The 15,782-nt window shown below is 40.1% G+C and overlaps 1 protein-coding gene across 2 annotated transcripts in view; it reads left to right on the forward strand.

The window, feature by feature from the left end:
• TIAM1 (TIAM Rac1 associated GEF 1) overlaps positions 1–15,782 on the forward strand; it is a 290,775-nt gene that overhangs the window by 172,947 nt on the left and 102,046 nt on the right. For both annotated transcript variants that reach the window (XM_067565615.1, XM_067565616.1), the window contains 2 exons: positions 10,047–10,494; positions 14,841–15,013. In XM_067565615.1, the coding sequence (XP_067421716.1) occupies positions 10,047–10,494; positions 14,841–15,013 (621 nt within the window). The remainder of the gene's footprint in view (positions 1–10,046; positions 10,495–14,840; positions 15,014–15,782) is intronic.

The following is a 15,782-nucleotide window of genomic DNA, read 5'->3' on the forward strand; positions in this document are numbered from 1 at the left end:
ATACGAGAAACAAGATTTGAAACGTATGCCTAGTACATCTGGAGTCAAAGGAGAACACAGTTATAATTTAATGACACACAATAACTTTATAAAAGTCTAAACTAAATGTTGAAGTGCAAGTTAGTGGCCTTCTTTTATCTCTCTGTCGTAATGTGCACCGTGTTGTTCAAATGCTGGTTAAGCAAAGTTCTGTGCTTCATTCTCATTGTGCACTATGGGTGCCCAAAGATCTCAGGGGTATCCCCAATCATTCTCAGAACGGATGGGTTTATATAATATATGGGTTTAACCATTTTAGGTATTTTAGAGCAAACAACAGCCAAAGGCACTCTCATATGCCTGTGTATAGGGGAAGGGTCTTGGGGAAATAAGTTATTTGGATCCTTGGGCAAAACTTTTAATACTCTTTTGAAAATTTTAGTGGATTTTTTCTCCCTTTGGTCAAAATTAGTAGAAAGAAAATTAACAGCCATAAAATCTGATCTAGTTCCATTAAGTCAATTTTTTTAACACTAGGACTGTGATGTTTATACACGTGAAGTACTTTTGCCATCCTAGTAATGGTATTGCGATAGGCTATATTGTATGCTTCTAGTTTCTAGGACTTCCCATGTAAATACCACAGACAGTTGCCACAGCTGACCATCTGATGGACTGTACTTACTTAACAGGATGTAATTTGCAATAGTGAGCCTCTCCACTTAAGTGTTTTTTCACTGAAACATTTCTTTTCAGAATGCTTCAGTGTATTATCCTATGACCTAGTTATCATCCAGTTTAGCTGACATTTCCCTGTCTTGTTCAGTTATGTAATTGTTCAAATGAACTCCTCCCTTTGATTCTGATTCGTTTTTCTTGTTTATTTTTCTTTTTTCTCTCCTCCACCCCCTCAGTGACATTTTCAAGGAAAAAGCAGATTTCCTTGACTTTTAATAAGGGTAAATAAATCTAACCCCGTATTTTTACTTCATGGAGTTTGATGAAGCATGTTACTGTTTGCTTAACTCCACTGTGGTCAGAACACCCTTGTGTTTTATGCTTAGCATTTCCCAATAGTTCCAGAGGGGTAGCCGTGTTAGTCTGTATACAGCAAAGACAACAAGAGTTCTGTGGCACTTTAAAGACTAACAGATTTAATATTTGGAGACATAAGCTTTCGAGAGGCTAGCTCTCTTCTTCAGATGCAGTAATACAAAAATAGGTAACACAGAGGTATCATATAGGAATCTAAGTGCATTGAGAACAATGAGGGAGGTGGAGTCTGGTACTTAAGACCTAATGACGACCATTGAGTAGGAGGTGAGAATGGGTGGGCAAAGCAACTGACTGTCTCACTACCAAAGGTAAATTACTTTGCCCACCCATTCTCACCTCCTACTCAATGGTCGTCATTAGGTCTTAAGTACCGGACTCCACCTCCCTCATTGTTCTCAATGCTCTTGGATTCCTATATGATACCTCTGTGTTACCTATTTTTGTATTACTGCATCTGAAGAAGAGAGCTAGCCTCTCGAAAGCTTATGTCTCCAAATATTAAATCTGTTAGTCTTCAAAGTGCCACAGAACTGACATTTCCCAATAGGAATTTTCTTCATCTGGGTGGACCATTGCATTGTAACAAAGGTGAGATTTGACTGGCTTGTTCAGCTTGTCATCCACAAGCAAAAGGGTTAAAATCTACAAGCAAAAGGTCACAGCCCTCAAGAACTCTAAGATCTGGGCGTGGAGACTTTCTGTGCCCCTAGTGGCAGCAAAGAGAGGACTGTCTCCATGAATCTTTGCGGGAATAGAAAGACATAAGGTAGTCCTATGTACAGAGCATTGCAAGAACCAGACTTTACTAGATTGCAGTCTTATTCTGCTGCCCGTATGCATGTCCTGTTGAAATCAGTGCTGAATAAAAAAGACACCTTTTCATCCCACCTAAGATCCCACAATAATGCTCCACACTGTTTGCTGTTGAAGGGTCTATTGTCCTGTTACTGTGTGTTACAGAATCTGTGCTCTCATTTAAAAAAACAAAAATTGTAGCCCGTAAGGCTGCAGAGGAAAACATGAGCACATGAAGAGAGTGTAAACTGATGGAGCAGTGTCCTCCCAAGTCTGCAAACCGTAGCACATAGTAAGTGTGAGCTAACCTAGCTTTCTCACAGGAGCATTAATGGTGAAGCCCCAGTGGTAGCAATTTGAATGTCAGCATTATTAACTACTTCTCTGCTGATCATTTTACCAGAGATATTTAGCCAATGTGCTTATTTAACATGGGTGGAGGAATAGGCACCCGGTTGCGTTCAATTTTTGCTGAGGAAGGTAAAGGAGTTCAAGTCCCCCTACACTAATCCATTCCACAAGGGGAGCCAGGAAAGAAGATATGCATCTGCTTGCCATTTTCAACTGCTTTGTGGGTGCACTGAACACCAAACCGCTTCCTATGCTTCCTGGGGCAGAAATCCCCACTGTCCCTTACTCAGCTGTCAAAACATCCAGCTTCCCCACTGACAGCCTTTCTGTGCTGTTGTGCATTATCAGTACAAAATTCTGCTGCATGCTGAAGGTGAAAAATGTGGGGCAGCGAAACATAAATTGAATTGACTGAAAAAATAAACATCCGAAGGCATGCTGTACTGATTGTTATGCTTTCCATATTTAGTTTAGTAAAAATCTTCACTTTTTAATTCACCAGAACTGGCCTCAGAGTTTTCATTTGCCTCAACTGCACCTAACAGAAACCACAGTGGCTTGCTGCAGAATTTAGGCCCCGTTGAGTCCTTGGTTATATCTTGGCCTTGGTTATATCTTGTCACCTTCTATTCAATGTGCATGCAAGGTTGTGGGAAAGAGGGGAACACTTATGACTGTCATGGTTAGCCATTATCTAATGATGACCATCTCTACCACTCCTTTACACCGAATCCATATCCTACAGTTTTACTACTTTTCCTGGCTATGAGTGAGACTGGACAGAAAGCAACTGACTGTGACTCAACCCTGTCAAGAGAGAAGTGATATTTCTTGATACGGAAAGCATCTAAAGGAGCAGGTTAATATCTAGTAATCTTGGGTAAAGAGTCTATCAAGGGGGAAAAAAAGTGCCATCCTACTGAACCATTTCAGACAGCATCAATAGGATACATCAGATTTGTAATGCCATCTTTCAAATTTTGCACTTTCTAATTTTGTAATTTCTGAAGAGCTGTTGCACAAGCGCGTGGCATTTGGTGCCCTTGCTTGTCTGCATTGCACGGGAATTAAGAACCAGAGCTTCTCTTAAATGTCAGGATATCTAAACTATTGCAATCTCCAAAGGTAAGAGGCTCAATAATTTTGTATCAGTGTGTAAAGCAAAGTTGACTTGTCATTCCATAGTACTCATAGAATTATCATAGAATATTAGAGTTGGAAGGGACCTCAGGAGGTCATCTAGTCCAATCTCCTGCTCAAAGCAGGACTAACCTCAGCTATATCACCCCAACCAAGGCTTTGTCAAACCTCAGCTTAAACACCTCTAAAGATGGAGATTCCACCACCTCTCTAGGTAACCCATTCCAGTGCTTCACCACCCTCCTAGTGAAAAACTTTTTCCTTATATCCAACCTAGACCTCCCCCACTGCAACTTGAGACCATTGCTCCTTGTTCTGTCATCTACTACCATTGAGAACAGCCTAGCTCCATCCTCCCTATACTTTAGGGCATAGTACTATAGGACACTTCCACGGAACATACACAAGGAACCCTTTGGTTTGCCTTGCACTGCCAACTTTGATCTGTGGATGCCAATTTAATTCTTTTAAGCCTGCTAGATGTCACAGGTCTACATATGTCTTCTGAATATTCTTCAATATCTGCTCCCAATTTTTGGTTGAGAGGGTGTATCCAGTATTATGATCCTATATCACATTCATGTTAGTGTTACAGTTTCTCTCACTCTTAAGCAATTTATATAACATAAACTTGATGCGACCTGTTTTTTATTAGCTTTCAAGATTGTATTCCTGCCATTGAAGGTGTCTCACAGGGATACCTTCAAGTTTCTCTATTGCTGCTTTAAAACATTTTCTCCAAGTCAGATAGGGACTAAGTCCATACTTTACCTGCAGTTTCTGAAAGGTTTTGATTCTTTTCCTGGAAAATACAACTTCTGAAGTGTTGATTGCTTGCATGCTCAAGTTATTCTGGACAGTGGTTTTTTTATTGATTTGGAGGGCTGGATTACGCTACAATGGGGCTTGAGTAAAGCAACATGAGTGCCATATGATGATACACCTTAGTGCTGGACAGAAGACTATCATTAGGTCATAAGGGCACCCTCTCAGTTTCATTGAGCACCCATTCCATTTTAATATCTTTCTCTGGTGCTTGCCAAATTAATACCTACAACAAGTTATGTACGGTTTTAGGATACTGTGAAATTTTACTTGCTAATGGTTCTGTTGCTAAACAGAAGAAGTGGAGACTGGATGATTCTGGTGGGACAGAATGAAAGAATGAAACCATCCAAGCACTGATGACTGGCTTGTGCCATTGAATTTGGTTCACTTGTAAAGAGGTATCCATGTGAGGAAGGAATTGTTTAGAGATGTAAGAATTGTTATATTGGATCAGACCAGTGGCTCTTCTGTCCTGTCTCTAACAGGGGTCAGTCTCAGTGGCTTCAGAAGAATGGCCAAGAAGCCTTGCAGTAAGCAGTTACAGAATAATCTCCCCACAAGGAAAGGTTTTCCCTAATCCCCAGAAGTCTTGACTTATTCTCTGAAACATGAGAGTTTATATGTCTCCTAAATAAATCAAGGATTTCCAAGAAATATGGCCATGTTGTATTATCAAATATATTTTGGACATCTAATGAGTTTGCAGACACTACAATATCTAGTTTATTTGCTTGATTAACATTGTATAATAGCCCTATCATACTCTCTGCTCCTAGCTTATTTTGTGTGAAACCTGATTCATATGTATCAAATAATATATATATAGTATTATATAACTAGATTGCTAATATTTTCACTAAGTCTTGGTTTATATCAGTGATATTGGTTTGTATCTTTAACAAAGCAGTGATACTGTCACTTCATTATGCAGGGCTGTTATGAAGGCTATTTTTACTGTTTCTGGTAGGGAGCCTTCTTGCTGGTCTTCAATCAGCATTGGTAACAACAGCTAAAAGTATTTCTTCTAACTATAGATTTTAAAATACTGGCTATGCCCCTTCCCCCCTGCCCCCACTTACTTAATAGATAACTGCTTAACTGCTTCTAATAAAGTCTGAGCATTTAAAACAATGCATCCTCAGATGTGAATGAAAGCAAGTTAACCCCTGGAGGACCTCTGCCAGTTCTCCATCATCCTTTGCAACTGCAGATGTATAGAAGTTCTGGTAAAAGCCTTGGAATGTTAGGTTAATAGCTATTGTCTTCATACGCAGAGTAACATTTTCATCCTAGATGGCTGCACTGCTCCTGCTGGACTCTGTTTATTTCAGTTTATAGGCTGATAACTCTCCTGTCTTCCCCAGACTCCAAATAGCAATATTTTAATCAAAAGGGCAAACTCATTTATGTCTGTGTTTGTTCGGTTCATGTTCTTTATGAATCAGAACCTGTCCTGGTTATGAGATTTAAAGCATGAACGTTGGTTCCTTCGAGCTCTTTGATCTCTCTGCTTTCGAGAAGACAGTTTATTCTCTTTTCTCTTTCTCTTAGACAAAGTAGATGCTCTTCCCTGGATCTGTAGGTAGAGAAATAAAAGTGGAGAGGCTGTGGGATGGTAATACAAATTTTAGCCTGAGTCTTCCAATGAGCTTCCTGTATGTGGTTCCCATGGGAATCTGCTTCGGCTAGGTCTATGCTTACCTAGAAATTCGGTGGCAGTCGACTTCATAACTCCTCTTCTACGCAGCATCACTGCACTGCGCTGATGGGAAATGCATTCTCGTCAACATAGCGCTATGCCACTTGAGAGGGTGGTTTTATTGTGTCAACTTTCAGATTGATTGAGCGGGTCTTCACTGACCCGGATAGATCGATCTGACTGCGGTGAATTTGCTGCCGTCAGTGAAGACATACCCTTAGATGCAGGTCTGCGTCTGCTTAGAGGGAACTAATTGCAGGACTGGGGCTTTTCCTGGCTAAGTGTAAAATATTAGGTGCCATTCGTGCATTTTAGAAGATTTTAGACAAGGATTTTAGTCAAAATCTAAACAAACTCCAAGAGAAATAAAAAGAAGCCCGATAATGGCATTTATGTAGAATTCTAGAATAACTGGCCAGTGGCAAATTATACTCTGTTAAAACAGCAAAAATCTTAGGCTTTAAAAGCACATTGTTTGCCTCAGACATCTCCTGTCTTTGCTAATGTGGTCAACACTTTGCTCGATCAGGCTCTAAATGTTGTGGTGATTTGTTGTTTTTGAGTTTTTTTGCAATTATAAAGAATATGGTCATGAACTGGAGACATGAATTCCTGAGAGAACATAGAATTTCTATACAGAGTATGTAGTAACCTGTCAATTCCAAATCCATTCCCTGGTAATTCCTTTGACCAAGGAATGAAATGTGCTTCTGTGCTTTAAGTGCTAACCTGTTATATTAGAGTGCCTTCCTGACCCTTCCTGTAACAGATCCAGAAATTTGATAGTCTCCCTTTAAGAGGACATTGGTGTCACCATAATCCTGGGTGTTGGGGTTTGTGTGTGTTTGAGCAATTGTGAAAGAAATGTGGGCATTCTTTAATAGACGCATACAGGATTGTCCTTATATCTGTGTAATATACAGCAGTGACCACATTCTTGGCCAAAATTTTGAAATGGGGGTGCCCAAAGTTTTATTTAGCTACATAATATGATATTATCAGTTGGAGCCATGATTGCTCACCACCTTTGAAAATCAAGCCAAAATATTGGTTTGTTGCCTAACTTTAATCACCCAAGTTTGACAATTTTTCTATCACGCTTTAATCAAAACCCATCTGCCCTTCTCCATTTGGTTCAGTGGACAACACCTACCATCTCTTGATGTTTTTTTCCTGAAAATGCATAATAACTTTTGGTTATTTCTGATGAAATAACTTTTTGATGAACTCTTTAATTGAAACCCTATTAGTGTGCAGATTATAACAGTTCAAGGTGTCATTAGAAAATTTCATCTGACACTCTCAAACTGTTTATAACCCTGTGATGAGAACTAGCAGACAGTACAATATAAGCTCAAAAGTCAAAAACCTGTCAGATGAAAGCTCCTAACCTTACTAACCTATAGAACAATTATCTTATACAACAGACTGTTTTAGATACTCATCTTGCTAAATGCATCATTGTAATTCCTAAAGGGGAACAGTACTGGATGAATATTAACTGGCAACAAGTTTTGGTCTGTTCTCCCCTTTTATGTAGTCAGATAGTAATCCCCCTGAGGGCCAGAATCTCAGGGTTAGTTTACAGTAGAAGCATTACATTGATGCAGCTGCACCCATTCTGCTGCAGCATGTCTGGTGAAGACGCTGTCTGCTGACAGGAGAGAGCTTTCCCGTTGACATAATAAATCCACCTCTGCAAGAGGCAGTAGCTATATTTGTGGGAAAAGCTCTCCTGCTGACATAGCGCTGTCCACACTGGTGCTTAGGTTGGTGTAACTTACGTCGCTCAGGGGAGTGGCTTATTCACACCCTAAGTGACATAATTTATACCAAAGTAAGTGGTAGTGTATACCTGGCCAAAATTTGTTAAAGGAGCTTGGTGTGGTGCTGAGGAGATACTGAGGACAGGATTAGAATCCTAAAATAATTGAGTTGGAAGGAAGTGTTTTGAACCACCTAGTCTATCCCAGGCATCGCAGCCAGGTTATAATTGTTGTAAAATACTCCTGACTGTAGATAATGTATTTATGCTAAGCTTTTCATCTTCACAGTGTTTTACAAACATCAGTTAAAACTGGTACAACACTCCTGTGAGATGTAGTAGTGTCCCTATTTACAGATGTGGGAACTGTGGCAGTTCTGTTTTATGACTTGCTCAAGGACACACAATGAATCTGTGTCAGAGCTGGGATAAGAAATCTGGTGTTCCTAGGTTTCAGTTCCATGCTTAGACAACTACGATTATGCATCTCTTTGAGAGAACTCTCCTGGTCTGGTAAACAGCATATCAAGCACAATTTTTATAAACGTTTCCAAGAGGGCAAATCATATTTCCGTTACTCCCCTTCACTGATGGGTCTGTTTTAGTGACACTTTATTTAAAAACAAACACACACTAATTATTTTTTATGTTCTAAATAAAAATTAGAGAAGCAATTCATTTAGAACTAACTTTATATATACTACATAGCATGAATAAAAAGATTACTAGAAATCTAAATGTCTATTAAATCATTACTTGAATCAAATTTTTTACTTCATTTACCTAAACGTAGAATATGCTTAAAATCTCAAGTGATTTTTTTTTTTACTGGTGCTACACAACGGTCACTGTCAAATTAGAAATTAGTTACTTATAAGAGTTACGTACGTCTCTTTAAAAAAAAAATCCAATCAAGTGCAAAAGGTATTCAATGTTCCTTTTATAAACTTCCTGATTTTTATCCAATAAGACATCTTTGGCCTGATTCAGCACTGAGCTGTTCCAGTTTTTATGCTTGTTTAAAGTCCACTGAGAGATTTGGAATTGCATGGATGTAAAACTGGTGGAAATGCAGTGACTATCCGCCATGCGTGTTGTTTCGAACACATACAGAATTTTAGAAACTTAGATTAAGAATTTGTATCACCTTTCTGCATTTTGTAGTGAGATGAGAAAATCAGTCTGTGACAGTCTGTTGTACATGGGTGATTTCTCAGCAGCACTGTCTCTGATGTTTCTCTAAGCATCCCTTATTCTCGGTGTTGCAAGGAACTGGGGAGATTAATGGCTTCCAAAACAGGTGTGTATGGAACAGCACTAAATAAGATCCTGACCCTGAAAGCTACTCTGTGCAAGAGGATCGCTGCACCCATATGGAGTCCCCTTTATGGAGTGCTGTGTGGATGAAGGGGTACAACGGTCCAGAGCAACTTGTAGGATTGGGACCCAATGAGCTACTTTATTAATGGATGCATTGAAATCAAAACGGACTGGAAGAACTGGATTTACTGAGTGGGCAAGGAAATAGTTATTCTTCTAGCCAGCACATGTAGACAGACTCATAAGTCTCTGTTGATGTGTAAAGAACTAGTCCTTCCATTATGAATTAATTCCTCATCAGCCAATCAGCATTCAGAATTCCTCAACATTCTGAAACCCCCTTGGTCCTTACACTGCTCTCACACTGTGCAAGGAACATGCAGGGAGCAGTTGCTGCCGTGGGTCCTTAGGTTGCTTAAGACCATCTTCTTATGTAGCTCTCAGGTCAGTAGGAAATCCTCATTGGCTCATTAAATGGAAAAGTTAGTTTTCTTTCCAGTGATGTGTTCCTCACAAGGTCTCCTCATCTTTTAAGAACATATATATCAAGCTGCCCAATATACTTTCTGGGGGTAGTAGGAGTGGGAATGTCACACTTTTTCATACATATACACCTACGGGAAAAGTACATCTTCAGTTATATAACTGTCAAGTGACAATTATAGGATGTTTAAGACATAGCCTCAATTGTAGGTGTGAATATACAATATCAATGTTTTTCTCTCTAAACCTTTATGGGTGATGACTACTTCCCCAGATACTTGTCATTTTTTCGCTGCCATATGCTTTTCTTCCTGAAAACCTCTTAGTCTAGGGTAAACAGTTTAAGCTGATTCCCCTTTTCCTCGCAACTTACTAAGGTGGTGGGGCACATACTAAAACTGTTTGGTCTTTCCTAAATTGTTGTCAAAAGCCCTACTAGAATACCTATTCTTCCAGCCACTTGTCTTCACAAGGCAGATTTAAGGAATCTCCAGTGTCAAGCAAAGTAGGAATGTGAAGGAATTTGACACAATTGGGGAAACTTCAGGCTCTTTTAGCCTCTTCAGTGTACCAAGTGATGGTGGAATATCAGCTACCTTCATATGATGTTGTTTCCTTTCTTTTAACCAGGATGTGAATGCAGGTGAAGGAAGTGAATTTGCTGACAGTGGGATCGAGGGCACAACCACCGATACAGACCTCCTTTCTAGACGTTCAAACGCTACAAGCTCTAGCTATTCTCCAACAGCTAGTCGAGCTTTCATTGGCAGCGACAGTGGTAGCAGCTCTACGGGAGATGGGCTCCGTCAGGGAGTGTATGAGAACTTTCGAAGGGAGCTGGAAATGAGCACCACCAACAGCGATAACTTGGAAGAAGCTGGTTCTACCCTGAGCGACGAGCAAAGCAGTGGTACCTTGAGTTCTCCAGGGCAGTCTGACATCCTCCTGACAGCTGGCCAGGGCACTGTCCGGAAAGCTGGAGCTCTTGCAGTGAAAAATTTTCTGGTGCACAAAAAGAATAAGAAAGTGGAGTCAGCTACACGCAGGAAATGGAAACATTATTGGGTTTCCTTAAAAGGTACATCAGATTTTCAGCATTCATTTAAATAGGCATCAAAGGGGGTCATGGAGGATGTAAGTTAGCACAGAATTTGGTCTATAGCATCAAAGGTCTGGAGGCCTTAATTTGGTTTACTTTTAAAATTGTTTTTCTCCATGTGCAAAATTTAGCTCTGATCCCTCAATGAACACTACCCGGACAGGCCTCTGTGCCGACATAGAGCTAACTGCAAAATCAGGGCCTTAATTTGTAATTCTTTGTGTTTTCTCTTCTATCCAAAACAAGTACATGAATGCCACCTTTTTTTTGTAACTAGTTATTTATTTAGGAGGCATTATTAGGTTTAAAAATCCTTGCCAGGTAAATAACAGAAACAAAACAATAATCATTACAACAGTGAGCTTTTGTTTAAAGAGATATTATGCAGGAATATAGACTTCAGCTTTCTATTTAACTAGGTGCTCCATTATTATAGAGTAAGCATCATTACACACCTAAGCCATGTTGTTTCTAGTGATTTTATTAAATTGAGTGAAATCTCTTGATTACACATTGAATAGGCAAGACACGTCTACCAAATATTAATACGAATGCTTCTTTTCATATTTGTTTAAAAAAGAAATCATGAAACAAAAATCTATGCCAGTAGCCTAGCACTCTTGCTAAAAACTGCTGGAAAAATTTCTAAAATTAGTGGGGAAGTATCAGAGAATGTTCTTGATTTTCTTTGGGGATTTTTTTAATAGTCACTCACAATTGCAGTATGTGCTTTTGTCAAATTGTTGCTGTGCTGCTTCAAAGGCAGATAGCCCACACTATGCTTAAAATCATGCTAGCAACAATTGTATCTAGCATGGCTTCCCTGACCAAAGTGCACATTTCCCTGAAAAACATGTTTATAAAAGTGTTACAAACTAAGTCCGTGTCTGCTGTGATCATGGAGTTTGTGCTAGAACTGTGCTAGCAGCCACAGCTGTCATTCAGTGATAAGCTGTGCGGAGGCAAGGACTGTGTCTTCATGTGTGTTTGTACAATGCCTAGAACAATGGGTGCCAATCTTGATGGAGGGTTCTGCATGCTGTGAGAATATAAATAATTATAACACAATTTTAGCTATAGTATGCACAAGGCCTTGAATAGTATGAACAGAAGCAGCAGTGTGGCCTAGTGGACTGGTACTCAGAAGACCTGCATTCTATCTAGTTCACAAACCTGCATTGTGACCTTTGGCAAGTTCTTCACCTCTGTGGGTCTTTTTCTCCAGCAACCATTTGTCTCTCCTGTAAGCTCTTCAGGGCAGGGACCATCTCTCACTGTGGTTTGTACAGTACCTAGTACAATGGAGTGATGATCTCAGTTGGGGCCTCTAGGAACTATTTTAATACAAATAAATAACAATAATAAAGAAACAGGCATGCTAGGTTAAAATTGGCTCTGTAAAGTAGCCTGGGAATCTCTGCAACCATCTTAAGTAGCAAAGCGGAGAAACCAAACTCATATTTGGACTTAGTCATCAATTTCCCAGCTCTGTAAGAGCCTGTGTACACTACGAGTAGAATTGTCAGGGGACTGGTAACAACAAAACTCTATTTCATAATGTAGATAGGACTACCAAAGGTTTTTGTGTGGCCAAATCTTGTGTACTCTACAAAATGGAACTATGTTTTAGCCAGGCCAAGGGGAAAACAATGTTGTAACTAGGTTCCCTGACATAGTTTTGCTTTTTTGTGTTGACTGGCCCTTAGAGATTGGCCAGTGGAAAGGTACCTGCTGAGCTCCAGAGATGAAGGGTAAGACTTCTGTCTCCACAACTCTTGCCAGGTGGTATGTACCAGTGTTTGAAGCATCAGTTTAAAAAAAACATTTGTGAGCGCCAGCCTTTCATTGCAATTGTTACAGAGGTTGGGGAAATAAAAGAAGGGAAATTCCACAGATGAGTGAGCAGAAAGAACCCCTAATCTCCTTCTAACTGAGGCAGTGTGACAGGAAAGGCTGGCTGTGAAAAACTGGTAAACAAAGAGCCATCTGGGAGGGGAAAAAAGGGGAAGGATGAGCATAAAGGCAATGTTATTTTAAAGTGCCTTGACTCAAGTCAAGTGTTTGTGTCTTAGATTGCTGTGGTTTAATAATGTTGCATTTAAACTAAGCTTTGAAGTTAACAGCTGCTATTGTTTGGCTGCAAATGGTTTTCTGCAAGGTTGGTTTAAGGGGGTAACCCTGCATCAGTTTCCATTCTGACCCCTATTTTCAATAGAAAGCTCATTATTAAATTAAAAGGTTTCGATAATATTGAATGGTAGCAGAAATTACAGAGATCCTAAAGTTACAGACTTTGCTTGAAAATTGTAAACATTTTTTACATAAAGCCTCTAAGTTATATTGTGTCCTTACCTAAAATGCACAGTTTTTGTTCCCAAGTTGGTAACACATTGATCAGTAGCTAAAACATTGCAGTGAAACAGGTCTTTTTTGTTTTTGATCATTTTTTTCCCAGTGGGGACAGCTCAGTCCAATCTATTTTTTTTCAGTTATTCTTCAGGATTCAATCATTATTAAAACCTTGATCCCTGCCTTCAAGGAAACACAGTAGCTAGTAGTTGCAAGACAGTTTAAGCAGGGCAATGGTTTCCCTGAGGGCCTGTCTACTCTACAAGGCTAACTGTGCCAGTTTACAGTAGTCTGGCAGTATGAGGGGAGTCCGTGTTCTGACATGTTGGGGTTTTTAATTTTGTCACACTGATCGGTCAACGTGCTAAAAGAGCTGGCTTAGAGAACTGGGTTCACAGTTTCCATCGATACCTGTATTTTCCCATCCATGACACAAACAAACAAAAAACCCAAAACAATAAAAAAGCAAACGGTGTTAGAATATGGACATCCCACAGTGTGCTGCGGCACCATGCACCTTCAGGGCTGGGCTGGCAGAGTAAAGAGGCTCCCTTGCTGGCAATCTCTGCAGTGAGGCCAAGAGTTGAATGGCCCATGGCAAATGAAGGGCTTGTGACACATTGCTTCTGTGGATAATCTGAGTCTCCAAGCTATTCCTCAGCATCTTCACATTTGAGGGTGGAAGAAATAAAATAGTATATTGATGGAGTGGTCTCTCATAGCAGTGGTCTAAATGTATCCCTTAGTGTCACTGTAGTTTAAGGGTGGCTATACTCACTGAATTCATTCTATTGGTATTGCTGGCTTTGGAATAAGCCTACTATCATTTAAATTTTTTTTTTCAAATGTGTGCTTTAATTTTAGATCATATTTGTCTTGTTCCATTTTTCAAACCTCTGCTTGCCTGCTTTCCTGCCCCTTCTTCTCGCTAATGTGTGGCAGCGCCCTTCTCCGAGGAGCCAGGCAGGGCTGAGTGAGGGGCCCGAGGTATGGGACCAACACAAGAAGAGAATGGAGCTGCTGGCAGAGTGGGTGGTTGCTGCTAAAGAGCTGCACCAAGAGTCAGGAGATGTCTTGAGCGGTCTCTGCGTAGCACTGATAGGTGCTACCTTCTTCTTTGGCAGTAGCTCTGCCCCATAAAGCCCTGAAGGAAAGTAGAGGAGTAAGCAAGTGAAGACAGGAGGTGTTGAAGAGAGGAGCCAGGTCCTACCAATATAGCACAAGGCCTATCCAGATGCAAATTCCTGCTACCACCCTCACTTTCCTCCAAAAAGACTCACACAGACAAACCTTTCTCACTAGCAGGTTTGCATTGGCTCTTCCCATGAATTCTAGCACTCTTTCTTCCCAAGCTGGCTGCTTGGTGGAGGGAGACAGGAAAGAAGGCAGTGTCCCAGCTGAGCTTTTCTGGGACACTGCTTTTGTCAGTTCACAGGCCGCTACTGTGCCTGACAGAAGTACTTCATTGTCCTGAATGAAGGCAGAAATGAGGGCAGGTTCTAGAAAGAGAAATAGGACATAAAATTAAATGGTTAATACAGTGGTTTTAAAGAAAGATAAAAAGTTGGTACCAAAGTGCTAGCAGTACTGCAATAAAGTATGGTTGGAAGAAAATATAGGTAGAAAGGCACTTTTAAGCATTTCACCCATGTTTCCAAATGCACAGTAGTATAGTGCCAATATGTGGTAAAGAGCTTTATCTTTAAGACTGCCATCAATGTTTCTGGGAGCTGGGTGGTACATACTGAAAAACTTCCTTAAGATGTTTTCTATTGGACCAATAGATTTTAAGCAGTCTGTATGGAAGACCATAAAAATGCACTGCTATACCTGGTCAAGTATATATTGATTTAATTTTCACTTTGGAGGATTCCGAGTACTAGTGCTACATTATTCTGCAATGAAGTGTTGAATAGATATGGTTTTCTGGTATTTAAATGTGCAGCTTGCTAATGCCTGACTCACTTTTTTCCTAGGCTGTACATTTTTCTTCTATGAGAGTGATGGCAGATCTGGAATAGACCACAACAGCATCCCAAAGCACGCTGTCTGGGTGGAAAACAGTATAGTGCAAGCAGTACCTGAGCACCCAAAGAAAGACTTTGTTTTCTGCCTCAGTAATTCCCTTGGAGATGCATTCCTCTTTCAGGTTTGTTCTGTTCTTGGGTTATATGGATTTGTTCTTCTTGTAACTTTTTTGTTCATCCTGCAGACCATGGTGAAATTCTGATCCCATTGAAATCCATAGCTAAATTCCCATGGACTTAGTGGGGTCAGGACTTCACTCTGGGAGAGTAGAAAGGATGGTGTTCCTGCTCAGTACCATTCATTCATTAAGTAGAGAAAACAACCCTGAGGGGCTTGGCACCAAATTCAGGTCCCTTCTACACTCCCAGGTTTACTGTTTTATAACATGCTGTGGTCTCTGCTTGGGTAGATAGGTTTAAAGTCAACTGGTAACTTGTTAGCAAATGGTTTTGCAACCTTGTGAAAACCAGAGCTTTAATACAACTGAGTGCCATAGTTATAACACCATTCACTCCCACTTCCACAGGCAAGACCAAACTACAGTATATTATAACATGCTTGAAGAGCAAACACACAGTCCCCCTACCACAGTAGATATGCAATTGAAGATGGAATCTTTCAGAGAGATCTGAGAAATTTATATGAGCATGAATTGTGTGAATTAGCAGGAAATTTTTGGAGGCCCACAGGTTCTTCTCATTACAGTTCACAGTGCAAAATCCCACATCACTCACAACAGACTCTGCTCAACATTTCATTTTCTTAGTTCAGTGCATGTTGCAGTTCTAAATGTCTTGCAGATTTTAGATGTTAAAATCAGATACTTTTCTACTTTACTTACAACTTATAGTTTATTAGCAGTTTAAAGAAAACCTAAAACTGTACAAAGG

The sequence above is a fragment of the Emydura macquarii genome, unplaced genomic scaffold (genome assembly GCF_026122565.2).
Source record: "Emydura macquarii macquarii isolate MOO-44397 ecotype Brisbane River unplaced genomic scaffold, CSIRO-AGI_Emac_v2 contig_2681, whole genome shotgun sequence".
Lineage (NCBI taxonomy): Eukaryota > Metazoa > Chordata > Testudines > Chelidae > Emydura > Emydura macquarii.